Genomic DNA, 17,705 nt, shown 5'->3' on the forward strand with positions numbered 1-17,705 from the left:
AACCACACTGTGTCCAACTCCAAAGCCTGTACCTTTGCCCCAAGGCCATGCTGCCGCTTGACTCAACAGGAGTCAATGACACAGGCCCACGGTCTCCTGGGTTTCTTCCCCTCAAGGCTGGCATCTGCCACTGCACAGGGGTCTCCACAGGGAGCTTTGTTCCAAGCAGCTGCTTGGAGTTCGGAGTCCTCCCAGCCCAGCGCTCACACCCGGGCTCTGCTCCTGGGAGCCAGGGGTCCTGAACCCCAGTTCTGCCTTGCCTCGGCACTGGAACACGTTCGCCCCTCACTGCCTCTCCACATCCCATTCTCCCCATTTCCAGACCTGGTGGGGGCCTCAGGACCGCCACGACTCAGGCCTGGTGAGCCTCCTACTGGGGCTGCTAAGGGGACTCCCTTTGAGACGAATGAAGTAGCAGGGGCTGCGGCTTTTCCTCAACGTGAAGCTTAGTGGCTTCCAACGCTCTGCTCTCATATACTCTGGGCTTGCCCTCATGCAGGTCACTCTTGCCTCATCTGCTCATGGCCTGAAATGCTGTCTCCAGATTCCTGGACCCCAGGGTGCCTAGCAGAAGTGCCCCTCTTCTAGGAAGCCACTGATGCCCTTGGCCATTTAAATGGCTACCAAGCACGTCTGGAGCCTGGAGCTCATGTCTCATCCTTGGAGCTCAAGGCTGGGCCCTGGGAGCTCCGTGACCCTACGAGCCTGGGGAATCCAAGCTGGCAGCCCCCACCCCCATCCTGCCAAGCCCACTGCCTGCTGCACGCAGACTCACGCCATGATGCCTGACAGGTGGAAGAGCTCGGCTGACAAGTAGGCCATGTAGCTGTAGAGGAAGACGAAGAGCGGCTCGATGACCCGGATGTGCGAGGTAAATCGGGAGGTGAAGGCTGCGATGACCCCGTAGACCACGCCCACAAACACCCCGCCTAGGGCCACCACGAAGAAGCTCAGGAAGCCGAGGAAGATGTCCACGATGCCCACGTGCTCATAGTTGGCAAACTCCTCAAAGAGGTGATACAGGACCTGGGGAGGGTGTGTAGGCTGGTGGGTGAGAGGAGAGGGCCCTGGCCCCACGGCTCCCTGGGGTCCACCCAGGGTGATCCTGTCCCCTCCGTTAACCATGGCCACAAGAAGAGGCCACACGGTAGCAGATAAACCCCAGTGCCAAGGAGGTGCTCAAAACCTCAGTCTGGGGCTGAGGGGCTTGCTCTGGGCCGGCCACGTGCCACACTGGTGAAGGGTGGACCCTGGGGAGCTCTGTGAAGACCCTGAAGCCAAACTGCCTGGACTGGAATCCTGGCTCTGCCTCTCCTGAGCTGTGTAAAGGAAGCAAATTCATCTTCCTGTGTTTCAGTTTTCCCCGCCTATAAAATGAGGATAATAATGCCAACTTTTAGGACTGCTGTGAGGACTAAATCAGCGAATCAAGTGCTCAGAGCCTTACCTGATGCAGTGTTAGCCACACCTGGTGCTATCAAGTCTGCCTCTCACTGCCTGACCTTGGGTATGTCATACCCATCACTGGGTTTCAGCCCCTCCTTCAGCACAAAAAAGGGACATTCACACAATGAACTAGAACGTGATTTCTTAACCTCTGGAGCTTTCTGAAAATACACATGTTCAGGCCATACTGGACTTGAACTCTCTGGGATAGGGCCAAGAAATCTCTATGTAACAAGCCCCCCAGGGGTTGCAGTGAACAGCCAAGTTCAGATGCTATGGAATTAGAGGCTAAGGCGCCCCTGTCTCCTGGACTGGGAAACAGATGGTCACTGCAACCCTACCATCAGACGTTTAAGTGGCACTTCATATACTGTAAAGCCCTTTGATGGTCTTTATCCAAGTCGACACTCAACAACCATGTGAGGCAGGTGGGTCAAGGATGCTCCTTTGCTAAACTGAGGCTCACAGTGGTAAAACAACATGCCAGGGGGCCCCCAGCCCAGGAGCAGAACTGGGCCCACAACTTGTTCCCTGACAGCCATGGCTGAGGCCTCCTTAGCAGGCTCGGCTTTGAGGGTCTGCCCCGCCTGTTGCTGGGTCCCTGAGCTGCCTGGCTCAAGGCTGTCCTAGACAGCTCTGTCAGGAAGCAGCAGGGACTTTCCAGGCCTGGAGGAAGGGAGGGGAGGACTTGAGGATCCATGACAGGGAACCCTCCAAAGCCTCCAGGACCTGGAGCAGGAGGAATGGACTGTGAGGAGTGACCTGTCTAGGGCACAGACCTGAGACCAGGCAGCTCAGGGTCAGCTTCCGGCTTTACTCTCTGGGAAATGGGGCACTCACACCTGTGCCCAGAGCTCCAGAAAGACCTGGCTTGGGCCAGGCAGGAAGGGGAGATGCAGAGCACTGGCCAGACCTGGTGCTGCTTGGCCCCCGCCGTCTGGGGGATAGGGCAGGGCTCCAGCAGCAGACAGCCTCTTAGCAGGGGCATGCTCAGCCGTGGGCTACCTAAACTCATTCCTGGCCTGAGGGGATTCATGGGTCCTCATGGTCTACCACATGGGCCCATGGAGTGGGCACAGAGGGGAAAGTCCTCCTTTCTGGCCTGGTGCTATTATCCCTGGAACTACAGAGAAGCAGAGTAACACAGGGGTAAGCACTTGGGCTTTGGACTCAGACTACGGATTTGAACCTCAGCTATATCATATATCAGGCTAATGTAACCTCTCTGTCCCTCAGTTTCCTCATCTCAAAAAACTGGGATATAACTGTGTCAACCTCATGGAGTTACTGTATAGATTAAATGAGGCAACACAGGCCAGGCACAATGGCTCACGCCTGTAATCTCAGCACTCTGGGAGGCCAAGGAGGGAGCATCGCTTGTGCTCGGGAGTTTGAGACCAGCCCAGGCAATATAATGAGACCCCAGATCTACAAAATAAATAAACAAATAAATACATTAGCTGGGTGTGATGGCCAGCACCTGCAGTCCCAGCTACTCGGGAGGCTAAGAGGGGAGGATCATTTGAGGAGTTTGAGGCTGCAGTGAGCTATGATTGTGCCACTGCACTCCTAGGTGACATTGTATGTGTGACAGAAGGAGACTCTGTCTCTAAACAAATAAATAAAAATGAGGCAATACACATTCAGACAGGAAGCACCCAGTGAACACCAGCAATCACTACCACCGCTGCCACTGCCTTTGGGAGACATGACCGTGGGTCCACAAGTGGCTGGGTCTGTTACCTGCTTGATGCAACCATGCCCCAAGCTCCATAGCAGTGCTCACCTGAACCCCAACACCCAGATCCCACTGGAGAGGGCTTTATCTTTGGCACCCACTGGCTTCACAGACATTAGTGAGTATGACTCACTAACGTAAGTAACCCTGTAAGAAGCCTGGGAGGATGACAGGCTGAGTACTGCAATCCCTATGTCACAGATGGGGAAACTGAGGCTCAAGTGGTAACTCTGCTAGAGGAAGCCAGGACGGAGGCCTGCCTGCTCAGGCCAGGCTGCTGCTCTACCCAGCCTCATGAGGAGGCCAGGTAGGAACAGGAAGCTGAGGCTGCCAGCAGCCGAACACCACAGTCTGTCTCTACTCTGAGGTGCTGCTTCCTGAGGGTTGGGGCTGCAGAGAAGGGAGTAATGGCCTGGACATGCACATGTGCCCTTGAGCTTTCCTGTGAGTGCAGCTGCTCTGAGGGGGACAGCTCAGGAGGGGGTGGAAGGAAAGCACTAATCGTCTGCCACTTTGCAGCTATCAAAGGTGAGGCCGGCTGGGCATGGTGGCTCATGCCTGTAATCCCAGCACTTTGGGAGGCTGAGGTGGGTGGATCACCTGAGGTCAAGAGTTCAAGATCAGCCTGGCCAACATAGCGAAACCCGGTCTCTACTAAAAACACAAAAATTAGCTGGGCATGGTGACACACGCCTATAATCCCAGCTACTTGGGAGGCTGAGGAAGGAGAACTGCTTGAACCTGGGAGGCGGAGGCTGCAGTGAGCCGAGATTGCAACACTGCACTCCTGTCTGGGAGACAGCAAGATTCCGTCTCAGAAAAAAAAAAAAAAGGTGAGGGCCACAGAGGTATAGCATTTGCTTAAGGTCGCACAGCAAGCAAGTGGCCAACTTATTTTACTTATCACCTTCTAGATGTTTTGGAGACAAGGTCCCTTTCCATAATCTCTCCCCCAAAACTGTGCACAAACCAAATTCTAACTTAAGAGATAGCCAACATGAGAGCTGAAAGACCCCTCACAGATGACATGGTCTGTGAAGAGGGAACAGGCACAGAGAGTAAAAGTAATTTGCCCAAGATCACATCAATGCAAGTGATGGGCCAGGCTTGTTGGTTCAGGTCTGTAATCTCAGCGCTTTGGGAGGCTGAGGCAGGAGGATTGTTTGAGGCCAAGAGTTCAAGACCAGCCTGGGCAACATGGTCAAACCCCATCTCTACAAAAAATTAAAAAAATTAGCCAGGTGTGGTGGTGCATGCCTGTAGTCCCAGCCACTCGGAAGGCTGAGGCAGGAGGATCTCAGGCCCAGGTGTTTGAGGCTGCAGTGAGTTATGACCATACCATTTCACCAGCCTAGGAGACAGGGCAAAACCCTGTCTCTTAAAAAACAAAAAGCAAGTCAAGTCAAGGAGGGAGCATATAACCTAGCAAAACTAAGAGTTAGGCCCTGGAGTCAGACAGACCTGGTTCAATCACAAACTGGTTCATACTCCAGCAGGTTATTTAACTTCTTTGGGACTGTGTCCTCCCCTGGAAAATGAGAATAATAAGCACCTCCTAAGGCAGCCACGAGGACTTAAATGAGACAATCCATGCCAAAGGACTCAGCATGGTGCCTGGCACTCAGGAAGGGGAAATGGGCCTTAGCTGTTTTGTTTTTTTTTTTGAGAGTCTTGCTCTGTCGCCCAGGCTGGAGTGCAGTGGCGTGATCTCAGCTCACTGCAAGCTCCGCCTCCTGGGTTCACACCATTCTCCTTCCTCAGCCTCCCGAGTAGCTGGGACTACAGGCGCCTGCCGCCACGCCCAGCTAATTTTTTGTATTTTTAGTAGAGATGGGGTTTCACCGTGGTAGCCAGGATGGTCTCGATCTCCTGACCTCGTGATCCACCCACCTCGGCCTCCCGAAGTGCTGGGATTACAGGCATGAGCCACCGCGCCCAGTCCCCAGCTGTTTTTATTACTGTTATTAAAGGGCGGATGAGAGATTCACTGCTGGGCCTGGATTCGGGTTTGTACCGTTTGGACATGGGCATGGCCCCTGGCCTCCTCACCACAGTGACGGCGTCATTGAGCAAGGACTCCCCAAAGACAAGGATGTGCAGCAGCTCATTGATGTGAATTTCCTCAAAGACAGCCAGAACCGCCACGGGGTCCACGGCCGAGATGATGCTGCCGAAGAGCAGGTTGTCCAGGAGGCCGATGTTGTTGATCTGCTCACCGCCCACCAGGCACACGGCGTACATGAGTCCCCCCAGGAAGAAGGCGTTCCACAGTGTGCCCACCACGGCAAAGATCAGGATGGTGCCCAGGTTTTCTGTGAACTGCCGCAGCGGCAGGAAGTAGCCCGCGTCCAGGATGATGGGCGGCAGCAGGAAGAGGAAGAAGACGTCGGACTGCAGGAAGGGGGGTGTCTCGCCTACACCCTTGATCAGGCCCCCCACCAGCAGCCCCACCACGATCAGCAGGCAGCTCTCCGGGACGATGCTTGAGATAGTGGGGATCACATGGAAACCTGCGGAGGGCGAGAGAATGGGAGGCCATGGGCTTTCGGAGGAGCCGGGAGAACAGAAGGCTGGGGACGGGCTGGGGATGAGGAGCGCAGCTGGCCAGAAGTGCACAGGCTGGGTCTCAGAGGGCTGCTCTGTTAACTCTCTGAGCCGCTGCTTCCTCGCCTGGAAGGGTCAATGCTAGCTTCACAGGTTTGCCATCATAAACCACGTGACAGTGTTTTTAAAGCAATTTTTTCAAAGGATACATACATGCTATCTCTGTCGCTGTCATAAAATGTTATGAAGTAGCAGTTTTATATGCCTCCAGAAGGCAGAAATTCTAAATTGATTACTGACGTGCCAAGTACCTACGGGCATCACCTGCGCCTGAACCCAGGGCATTATTCCAGGCACTAGTTCAGGGAGGCAGATCTGAGCTCAACCTGAGGAATAACAATCTAACAATTCTGTCTGAGGGAAGATGGCAGTTCCCTATCACCGAGCTGTTTAAGCAGAAGGCAGACAACCAGCTGGTGGGGAGTGGCATAGGAGACAGAAGAAAGCACAGAAGAATCTAAGAATACCAGCGTGGGAAGGAACTTGGGGATAATAAGGCCTGGGGTCTGCAAACCTGCAAAAGAGTAGGCTTTCCAGCTGAGTCCAGGCAGCTGCTTGAGACATGGCTCAAGGATGCCAATGGCAAGCAGGTTTGGCAGGTGAGATAAAATCTATTTGCCATCCCACTTCTAGCTCAATGCCACCCACTTTAAAGATGGGGCAACTAAGGCTCAGAAAAGGGAAGGGACTTGCCCAAAGTCACACAGCAAATGGGGAGCAGAACCAGATAGAACCCAGGTCTGATGCCCCAGTTCCCATCAAACTGCACAGTTCTGTAATTCAAGTTCGCCTATCCTTCCCTTCCATCAAGGCCTCCTCACACACCCTTCTGCCTGAGACCCACCAGCCATCTCCCCAGGCCATGTCCTGGCCAGCAGCAGGCCGCTCTGCTGTATTCCACCTTGAGGCTCCAAACCCGGAGCTGAGAAGTAGCAAAAATCCCCATGAGAGGGCCTCTCTCAATACCAGGTATGACCAGAGAACCCTGAGCTCCTGTGAGTGGTTTCTGTTGTTTGTTTTGTTTTGGGGTGGGAAAGTAGGTGGAAAACCCTGAGCATCTAGTTGTATGTTGGGTACCATGCTCCTAGGGGTGGCATAGTCAAGAGTCATAGTCATAGTCATGACCCTTTGCTCAAGAGGAAAGTTCTCTCTGGCCTGGCATGGTGGCTCATGTCTGTAATCCCAGCACTTTAGGAGGCTGGGGTGGGAGGATCACTTGAGGTCAATAATTTGACACCAGCTTATACAACATAGGAGACCTCATCTCCACTTAAAAAAAAAAAAATAGCTGGGCATGGTGTGCACCTGTAGTCCCAACTAGTCAGGAGGGCTGTGGCAGGAGGATCACTTGACCCCAGCCTCAAAATAAATAAACAAACAAACAAACAAACAAAAGCAAAGCTCTTTCTTCTCCCCTTCCCTATCTTGCAAGCTCTGTGCAGGCAGATCCCGTAACTGCTTATCATTATACACCCAGGGCTAGGACACTAGAGGTGCTCAACAAATACCGGCTGACTTGAAAATACACAGGGCTGGGACATCACCCAAGATTTCCGATCACCTGCATGCCTGGCCAGGCCTCTGCTCTCATTACTTACTCTTGAGATCCTTGGGACAGAGGAGGAACTTCCCTCTCCATGCCCAAAGCCCTTCCTACTCTCAGGTAGGAATCTGGGCAGTGCTAGTACAGTGACAAGTCAAAGTTCACACTGCTGGCTGGGCACAGTGGCTCACGCCTGGAATCCCAGCACTTTGGGAGGCCAAGGTGGGTGGATCACCTGAGGTCAAGAGTTCAAGACGAGTCTGACCAATATGGTGAAACACTGTCTCTACTAAAAATATAAAAATTGGCCAGGCATAGTGGTGGGCGCCTGTAGTCCCAGCTACTCGGGAGGCTGAGACAGGAGAATTGCTTGAACCTGGGAGGTGGAAGTTACAGTGAGCTGAGATTGCGCCATTGCACTCCAGCCTGGGCAACAGAGCAAGACTCCATCTCAAAAAAAAGAAAAAGAAAAAGAAAAAAAAAAAAAGTTCACACACTGAACAGTATCCAGGCCCAGAATCCTGGCACAGTGCCAAGCACCCTGGCACACTCAAAACACATTGGGAAAAAAAGACATCGCCATCCTAGGCCAAGAGGACCTCGAAGGCACCATGTGCATTCTCCTGATTTCAAAATAGACATGACCAAAAGTCACTTTTTGTTCATCTACTTTCCACATCAATAAAAGCGAAAATAATTCCAAAATCACCTCTTTTGCTGAAAAGTACCCCAGTCTTTGTACTGTCCACCAGTCAACATCCAGTGTGTAGCTGGCTGGTCCACTGGGAAGGGCTAGTCATATTGGGCCCAAGTCTCTCTTGCTGTAGAGGATAAAGCCCACGTTTTCAGCACTGCCTCTGTCATCTGGTCTTGCCTCATGTCCCATTCTCCCCACTGTCAACTCTTAGGTTTCAGCCTTGCCAAATTCCTTGCAATTGCCCCATATGAGCCACATCCTCTTTTGTCTGCCAACCTTCGCCTAGTCTAGTTCCTCTCTAGAAATCATTCCTCTACCTTTACCCCCACTGTATGTGGCTGACATCATATCCTCTGCCTGCCTCCTCCTCCAGGAAGTATTCCCTGACCACCACCTGTCTGCCCAGGTTAGGGCAGGAATCTTCTGGTGCCTCCCTCTCTCACAGCCTTCAATCTGCAGTCATCTCCCAGGTTCCTGTCTCTCTTCCTGGCACCCACTGAGATCAGTCAGACAACCCAGGCAGAAGCAGCTAAGATAAGACAATGGCACCACACCCCAAAGACCTGCAGTGTGCTGGAGGGCAGATAGGCACAGCACAGGGGAGATAAGCAGGATGAAGATTTAGGGGAGCAGAACTCCTTCAGGCAGGGGCCAGAAAGCACCTTCCCAAGGCCAGAAGTCCAGCTCCAGCCAGCTACATGCTGACCCCCTCCACAGCCTCCCTGCCCCTGACCTGGCATGAGCACCAAGAGCTGCCTTAGGAGAAGGCAGAGTGTAAAGAGATAGTCCAGGGCAGGCAGATGACGGCTTCCACCTCCAGCTAAGAGGTGAGGCTCTAAAAATGCCTCCTATCCCCACTCTGTGCCATCAGCCCAATCCACAGAGCCTTCCTGGCCCCATAAATCGCCAGACAGTGCCTGGGAGACCCAGAGAAGAGTTGGCCACAGCTCCTGCCTGGGGAGGGGGCAGGCATGTGAAACAAGCCAAGAGCAGCAACATGAAGAAGGCTCCTCAGCTCTGAGGGCGTCCCATGAGCCAGAACTGTGCTGGAAGCCTGGCACACACCATCTCATTCAGTCCTCACCACAGTCCTTTGGATAGGTATTGCCTCCATTTTGCAGAAGACAAAGCTGAGGTCGGCAAGGTTATGCTGCTTCCCCAGTGTCTAAGGGAGGACCTCTGTTCTACTTAGGTGTCTCAAACCTGTAGCCGAGAACGCTAATTAATTCTTTACTCAAAGCTCGGTATTTTCTCTGAGCCAGGCCATACTGGACACTGAGGACACTGAGGTGACTCAGACTCTGAACCTTCGTGAGCAGCTAATGGGGAGGGCCATGCTATTCCAGCCCTTGGAGCTTCTATGACCAGGTGAACAGACAGCTGGCATTCCTATTGGACACAAGAAAAGCAAGCTCTGAGAGGCTGGATGCACTCAGCCAGGCCAACCAGGACTGGGTCCTGCGCCTTCTGACTACAGCACAGCGACCTCTTTCTCCTTCAGCCAGCTCCAGAGTACCTGGAGCTGGAGCCATGTTCCCGGAGCTGGTTTCCCCGGCTTTCCTGTTTTGGCTCTGGCGCTCAGTGAGCTGAAGGAGCTCTAGGCCCTGATGGGTTCTCTGGACCCGAGGGGAGGGCCGGGCTGGGCCAGGCTGATGAGAAAGGTCTGAGATCCACTCTTGGCTCCCTGCCCATGGGTAGGAGGCACATTACTGGAAAGCACTTCCAGGGCTGGGGGAGGAAGGGATTCTGTCATCAGAAGGAGGCTCCCTCAGGAGCAATGGCTCAGGCAAGTGGGAAGCAGCCCCTGGACCTGTGCTGGCTTGTCCCTCTCCCAACGTCCTGACTCCACCAACTGCGCTCACTCTGCATCCCTGCAGAGTCCCCACAAAGTGTAAGGCACTTGCTGACACCTGGTGTGGTGAAAGGGGCACAGAAGGATGGCTGGAGCCCCTGGTACCCTGACAAAAGCCCTGCATGGAGGCAAGATCCCAGGATGCCAAGAGATGAGGCAAAACTTTCAGGGCCCAAACATGCAGAAGCAGTGATGTCACCAGGGTGAAATCAGGGGTGGGAAGAGGCAGTTAGAGTAAGAACCAGAGATGTGAGAGCTGGAATGGATCTTGGAGAGCATCTAAATTCTCCATTATACAGTCAGGGAAATGGAGACAGCCAGTGACCTGTCAATGATCACGTGTCCAGTTCTACCCCAGCAGTCCGTGACACTCCAAGCCCTGTGGTGTGCACAAGCCACACAGCCTCCTTTGAGGACGTCCAGTCCTCCCAGAACAAGGAGGCACGAAAGTGTGGAATTTGGCATCTCCAAGCACAGCCACAGGCCAAACCCTCTGACACAGTTCAGAGTTGGCTCTCCTTTTACAAGAGGCTGGGGGATGGGAGAAGTGTTTTTCATTCTATCTAGTGTAGGTGGTAGCTGGAACGAACACACACACACACACACACACACACACACACACACACACACTTGCTGAGCAGACACCTCACCAAACCTCCAACTGATGGGGGCTCCCAGCCCCCTGCGGCTGCTTTGCACCACAAGAATGTTTTATTTATATCTCCTCGGACGGTCCCCATCTGCTGAGACTGGCTCAGTGGAGCAGGCAAGGCTGTCCCACATCACCCTGGGTTGCCAGGGTGACCAGACATGCCTGATCCCCCTTCCCACAGCCCTCCTCTGGCCTGGGAAGTCAGAGGGGAGTGCTGGGAAGAGGGGTCTCTTTGGCCCATAGTGCCAGGTCACCAGGGACCCAGGGGCACACTGAGGGCTCTGTCGCCCTACTTCCAGGCCTGAGGACTGCTCTGGGGCTGCAACTCGGCCAGGTCCCAAGGGATTCCTAGTTGCACAACGATTCCATTTCTTTAACTCCCTCTTCAACTGCCCCAGCAACCAGTCTCAACTGCAGCAATGAAAGGTAATACTTCCCAATGAAAGCCCAGCACTCTACAGTTTACAGCAGCACACTCTGATGCTTTTTTTTTTTTGAGACCGAGTCTTGCTTTGTCGTCCAGGCTGGAGTGCAGTGGCCGGATCTCAGCTCACTGCAAGCTCCGCCTCCCAGGTTCACGCCATTCTCCTGCCTCAGCCTCCCGAGTAGCTGGGACTACAGGCGCCCACCACCTCGCCCGGCTAGTTTTTTGTATTTTTTTAGTAGAGACGGGGTTTCACTGTGTTAGCCAGGATGGTTTCGATCTTCTGACCTCGTGATCCGCCCATCTCGGCCTCCCAAAGTGCTGGGATTACAGGCTTGAGCCACTGTGCCCAGCCTCTGATGCTTCTTAACCCATTTGCTCTTCACCACAGTTCTGGGAAGTCACAATTACCATCCCCCTATTTTACAGATGAGGAAACTGAAGCACAGAAAGGTTAAGCAACTTGATCAAAGTCACACAGCTGGTAACTGGGATTTAAACCCAGGTAGTCTGGCTCCAGAGTCTGTGTTCTGGCCACTCACCATTTTATCCTTGGCTTTATTCTCACTTTGTTTCTAAGGGGTGTGTGAGCCTGGGACTAAAGAGGCCCAAAGCAGTTCCCAAAGGGTCAGAGGTAGGTATTTCTTTCCACGAGCTCCCCTCCAGGAAGTATCCCACTGCTCCCCTTCTATTCTAGTGGCCTAGTAAAGACTTCATGAAATCCTTCCTATCTTCTAAGGCTGCCCCCTCCAGGAAGCTCTCCTGAGTTAACTCAGCCAGGAGGGGTCAATCTTTTCTACCAAACTTGTAGAGCAAGAAGTGATAACTATTCAGACTGTTCAGCCCCTGCCTGGCTGATCTGCACTCAGCCCTGGTGTCCACTGGGACTGGAGGACCCCTGGGTCCAGGAGGGCTCTGACTCTTTTTGAGTCTGATTCTCAAGGCTAATTCTTCCTATTATCGATGTCAGCTATGAGGATTAGGGAGAAAGAAAAGCCACATTAGGACAGACTCAGCCACTGCCTCAGCGGGTTCACAGCCAGACCTGCAGAGGAGACAAAGACACATGGCACTGGCCACCCCGCCCTATGTTCCCACTGTCAGAAAACTGAGTTCTAATCAGAACCCAGCCACAACTTGCTGGGTGGCTTTAGACAAGTTACTTTACATCCCTCCCCTCAAAGTTTCTCCATCTGTGTAAAAGCCTATTTCAGAGGGTTTCTGGAGTACAAGAGGAGATAAGGATAAAGAGCACCAAGCAATAATGGTACTCAATGTTAGCCAGTGTGGTGCCTCCTATTACTATTGTAATTTTCTTTAACACCCAAGTATAATACAATTCACTCTGCATTACTGTGACTTGTTAATGTGTCTGTGTCCATCACTGGGCTATAAGCTCCCTGAGGGTAGGAACTGTCTAGATTCATGTGGGTCTCCAGCTTCCAGCACAGAGTAGGCATCAACTATTTGTGAACTGAAACAAAACTGACCTCAGCACTTTGGGAGACCGAGGGGAGAAGACTGCTTGAGGCCAGGAATTTGAGACCAGTCTGGGCAAAATAGTGAGACCTCATCTCTACAAAAATAAAAACGAAAATAATTAGCTGGATGTGGTGGCGTATGAGGCAGGAGGATTGCTTAAGTCCATGAGTTTGGAGCTACAGTGAGCTATGACAGTGCCACTACTCTTCAGCCTGGGAGACAGAGTGTGCCCTTATCTCTAATTTTAAAAGGAAAGAAAAACGAAGTAAATTTCACTTGTTAGATGTGAAGTATGGGAAAGAAGGAGGTGGGGATGGGTCTAGAGTTTCAAGACTAAGTGGTGTTCCCAGAGCAGGGACCATCTGAATTGAGCTTTGAAGGATCAATAGAAGTTTGCCGGAAGAGAAGGGTTTGTATCCTTTAAAAAGTCTAGTATAGTACCTTGCACACAATAAATGGATATGTGGGTAATGAATGAAAGAAAAACAAGTAAAGAAGACAATAAATAGGAAGGCAGGCTGACTTCACCAAGCTTTTGTCAATATCCAAACAAGAGGGCTCTTGTGAAGATTAAATGATATGACGTACATAAAAGACTCAGCACAATACCTGGTACATGTGTCTTTGAGTCTCATTTCCTCTCTGTAACTAGGATGATGATGATTAAAAGCAACTTTGAGATAATTTAATTAGAACTCCTGGCCAGGCTCAGAGGCTCACACCTGCAATCCCAGCACTTTGGGAGGCCGAGATGGGTGGATCACCTGAGGTCAGGAGTTTGAGACTAGCCTGGCCAACATCGTGAAACCCCTCCTCTATTAAAAATACAAAAATTAGCCAGGCGTGGTGGTGGGTACCTGTAATCCCAGCCATTGGAGAGGCTAAGGCAGGAGAATCGCTTGAACCTGGGAGGCGGAGGCTGCAGTGAGCTGAAATCGTGCCACTGTACTCCAGCCTGGGCAACAAGAGTGAGACTCCGTTTCAGAAAAAACAACAACAAAAAACAAACAAACAAACAAAAAACTCCCATCCCACAGCAGAAACTCAATGAATAATACTTTTTATTTTTTATTTATTTATTTTTCTGAGGTAGACTCTTGCTCTGTTGTCAGTCTGGAGTGCAGTGGTGTGATCTCAGCTCACCCCCTGGGTTTAAGCAATTCTCCTGCCTCAGCCTCCTGAGTAGCTAAACTACAGGCGTACACCAATATGCCCAGCTAATTTTTGTATTTTTAGTAGAGATGGGGTTTCACCATGTTGGCCAGGATGGTCTCGATCTCGACCTCGTGATGATCCGCCCACCTTGGCCTCCCAAAGTGCTGGGATTACAGACGTGAGCCACCGCGCCTGGCCAAATAATACTTTTTTAAAAATGTAGCAGCCAGCTGGGCGTGGCAGCTCATGTCTGTAATCCCAGCACTTTGGGAGGCCAAGGCAGGTGGATCTCCTGAGATCAGGAGTTCTAGACCATAGTGACCAACGCGGTGAAACCTCGTCTCTACTAAAAATATAAAAATTAGCCAGGTGTGGTGGCAGGCGCCTCTAATCCCAGCTACTCAGGAGGCTGAGGCAGGAGAATCACTTGAACCTGTTAGGCAGAGGTTGCAGGGAGCCGAGATCACACCACTGCACTCCAGTCTGGGCAACAGAGCAAAATTCTGTTTCAAAAAAAAAAAAAAAGATAAACTGTCCAGCACCCAGGAGACAAACACTGGACACTTGGAGAATCTGATGGAAGGCTCTGTGCAGGGGGCTTATACACACCCCCTCTCATTTCATCTCACATTCTGACCCCCAATTTGACAGATGAAGAAATCCAGGTTCAGAGAGGTGACTTGTCCAAGGCTACCTAGCTGGGAAGTGGCAGGGTCATCATTAGAATCCAGTTCTCTGAACTGCTAGTTCTTTGGGCCATGCTGCTTCAAAGAAAACAGCTTGTCAGGATCACCAGGAAGAGAATTCAAGTCTGCAATAAATATGCCTCCCCCACAAAAGCAGCCATAAATAAATCTGTTCCAAGTACCTGGGCAGGCATGCTTCCCCATACCCAGGGCAATCAGTCTCTCTCTGTGCCTTTCCCCATCATTCTTCCAAACAGCACTTTTATTTCTTGCTTGTTTCAATCCACATTTCAGGGAGTCCTACTATGTTGGAGAGACAGGGTCTCACCCTCTGGGAATGTCAGGTCTGGATGAGAAAGCAGGTAAAAAGCTGTCAGAAAACACAGCAGCATACACTGGGCTACCTGAGTCATGGAAAAGAGAAGAGTGCGCCAGGAGGCCAAAACCCCGGGTCCAGACCCCGCTCTGCCCTTTAGTAACCATAAGCTTTGGGTAAATCACTACACAATGGAATAGCCTCCGTTTTCTTGTCTGTAAACAAGTGAGAACAGGGACTAGACACAGAAGCAACTTGTGCACTGAGATGACTGAGAAAAGAGAGGTAAGGCAGGCTGGGGGGCCTGGGAGGCCCCTGGAGTAATAAGCAGCGATTTAGCCAGCAGCAACTGCCTTAGAGACCTGGCAAGAGAGGCTGTTCCAGAGGCAGGCATGTTGTGATAGCGGATTACAGGCTCAGGGACCTTGGCACTGAGTTACAAATCCCTCATGATGTATAGCCTCTCTCTCTCTCCTTCCTTTCTCCTCTCACCTGTCCCATCTACATCAACTTGACTCCAGTAGCCAGAAGTCCCCAAATCCTACCTCTAAGCAAACAGCGGGAAACTCTTCCTCACCTGGAACTTCTACCCACCTTTCACATCTCAGTGGAGGGCTGGGCGCGGTGGTTCACACCTGTAATCCCAGCACTTTGGGAGGCAGAGGTGGGCAGATCACCTGAGGTCAGGAGTTCAAGATTACCCTGGCCAACATGGTGAAAATCCATCTCTACTAAAAACAGAAAAAATTAGCTGGGTGTGCGCCTGTAGTCCCACTACTCAGGAGGGTGAGGCATGAGAAATGCTTGACCCTGCAGGCGCAGGTTGCAGAGAGCCAAGATTGCGCCACTGCACTCCAGCCTGGGCGACAGAGTGAGACTCCGTCTCAAAAAAACAAAAAGAAAAAAACAAACAAAAAAACCCAGTGCAGGTGTCACCTCCTCTGGGAAGCCTTCCTGGAGCCACACCCCCGCCCTCCCCAGGCTGAGTCAGATGCTCCTCCAAACTGAGGAGCTCTGTGTTCAGTGCCTCAGCCAGCCTGGCATCCCAGCACACAGCTCTGGGCCCCCAAAAAGTGATGCTCAGAAAAAGCAGGTTAAGGGAATGATGAACACTTCCTGAAGGGTATAGGACTAAAGTTTGGTCTCAAGGGTGGGTGACTAAAGGGGGAAGAGTGTGAACAAATGAAAAGAGAGGGAATCTCAAAAGCCTTCTGAGGATCCTGAAGCCTGCAGCCAGCCTCGAAACGAGAGTGAACAGTGCAGGAGACGCCGGCACACAGGCCTGACCAGGGCAGACCAAGCAAGGAACTGAGTCAAGGAGCCTGAGCCGACACAGCAGGCCTCAGAGGGTTCCCTGACCTTCAGCCTGGCCCTGAATGCCCCATCCTAGCCTGCGGCCTGGTTCTACCACCACCAGCCTTCTCCCTGGGTCTCAAGGACCCATTTCCATAACCCCTATACCACCCCAAGCTGGGGCAGCACCTCTTGGTATCCAGCCCAACCTTCCCAATCATCCAAGCTCTGCATAAACACTTGTTGAATAAATTTCACTCCAGCAGATCGCCCCTCCCCCTGCAGAAAAGGCGCTGGATCAAGAGTCCTCATGCAGTGAAGCAGAGGATGACTCACAGGGGAGAAGGGAGGGACAGGGACTGGGACTGGCAGTAAACAGCCCGTGTGTTGACAAGAGGCAGAGCTCCAACAGGCCCAACAGTGCCTGGCAAGGGAGAGGTGCCAGGCAGCAGGGTGGTTACCTGGGGAAAGGGTTATCTGGGGAAGCATTGGGGGTTAGCTCAGGGGGTGGGGGGCAGATCGGGGAGTGGGGGGCAGCTCGGGGTAGGACCTCAAGCTCCAAAGACTCTCATGGCTGGATTGGGTGTCTGGTAGGTGACCATATGATATGCACTGGTTTCTTCTGATTTTCTCAAAATGGAAATATATTATATTGCTTTGGTGATTTTAAATAAAACTCATGGTCTTTTTTTTCTAACAGTCATATAAGTGTTTAAGTATAAGGAAAATCATCTCTCAGTGATTCTCCCCCTTCCCCTTTACCAGCTATAGCAGTCTCCCCCACAACCAAATTTCTGTTAAGTTTGGTATATATTCTTGCAGGCTTTTCTGCGTCTATAGGTTGTTTGAAATTACGTGTGAATGGTAAATCACACCTGCTGTGCTTAAACTGCTTCTATGGGGCAGAGACTGCACTAAGCACTGAGGCATCTCATTTAATTCTCTCAACAACCCCAATGCAGTAGGTATAAATATTATCCGAATTTTATTTTTATTGCTTTTTTTTTTTTGAGACAGAGTCTTGCTCTGTCACCCAGGCTGGAGTGCTGGAGTGCAATGGCACAACCTTGGCTCACTGCAACCTCCGCCTCCCGGGTTCAAGTGATTCTTCTGCCTCAACCTCCCGAGTAGCTGGGATTACAGGTGCCCGCCACCATGCCTGGCTAATTTTTGTGTTTTTAGTAGAGATGGGGTTTCACCAGGTTGGCCAGGCTGATCTCGGACTCCTGACCTCAGCTAATCCGCCTACCTTGGCCTCCCAAAGTGCTGGGATTACAGGCGTGATCCACCACGCCCAGCCCTTTTATTGGGCTTTTAAAAAAAAAGTTGTTTTTTTTTTTTTTTTTTTTTTTTGAGACAGAATCCCACACTGTCACCCAGGCTGGATGGAGTGCAGTGGCACAATCTCGGCTCACTGCAACCTCCGCCTCCCGGGTTCAAGCGATTCTCCTGCCTCAGCCTCCGGAGTAGCTGGGATTACAGGTGGGTGCCACGCCCGGCTAATTTTGTATTTCAAGCCACCATCTCCCTCCTTTCCTCTCCCAGTGTCCCGGGTGTGTGGCTCCCCAGCTCAGGGGCTCCCTTCCCCACTCCATCTCTATCCCTGGCCTGTCCTTGCCTGCTGCTCCAGGCATCAGTTTGCCCCACATCTGGGGTGGGGCAGAGGTGGGGAAAGAAACAAAGGCTCAGTAAGAGAGCTTCCATTTCTAGAAACTTTAGAGCCATGGGAAAGCTAGATTTTTCTTTCTTCTTTGCTGGGGGTACAGTAGAGCTTGCAAAATGCAAATCTGAGATAAAAAAAAATTGAGTATACCAAA

General features: G+C 51.8%; 1 protein-coding gene across 2 annotated transcripts in view; it reads right to left on the bottom strand.

Annotated features, from left to right (window-relative positions):
• Nucleotides 1-17,705, bottom strand: part of SLC9A1 (solute carrier family 9 member A1) — a 58,437-nt gene that overhangs the window by 11,111 nt on the left and 29,621 nt on the right. For both annotated transcript variants that reach the window (XM_010380389.2, XM_030942953.1), the window contains 2 exons: nucleotides 5,234-5,694; nucleotides 776-1,026 (listed from right to left, as the gene is read on the bottom strand). In XM_010380389.2, coding sequence (XP_010378691.1) covers nucleotides 776-1,026; nucleotides 5,234-5,694 — 712 coding nt within the window. The remainder of the gene's footprint in view (nucleotides 1-775; nucleotides 1,027-5,233; nucleotides 5,695-17,705) is intronic.

Source organism: Rhinopithecus roxellana, chromosome 12 (assembly GCF_007565055.1).
Source record: "Rhinopithecus roxellana isolate Shanxi Qingling chromosome 12, ASM756505v1, whole genome shotgun sequence".
Classification (NCBI taxonomy): Eukaryota; Metazoa; Chordata; class Mammalia; order Primates; family Cercopithecidae; genus Rhinopithecus; species Rhinopithecus roxellana.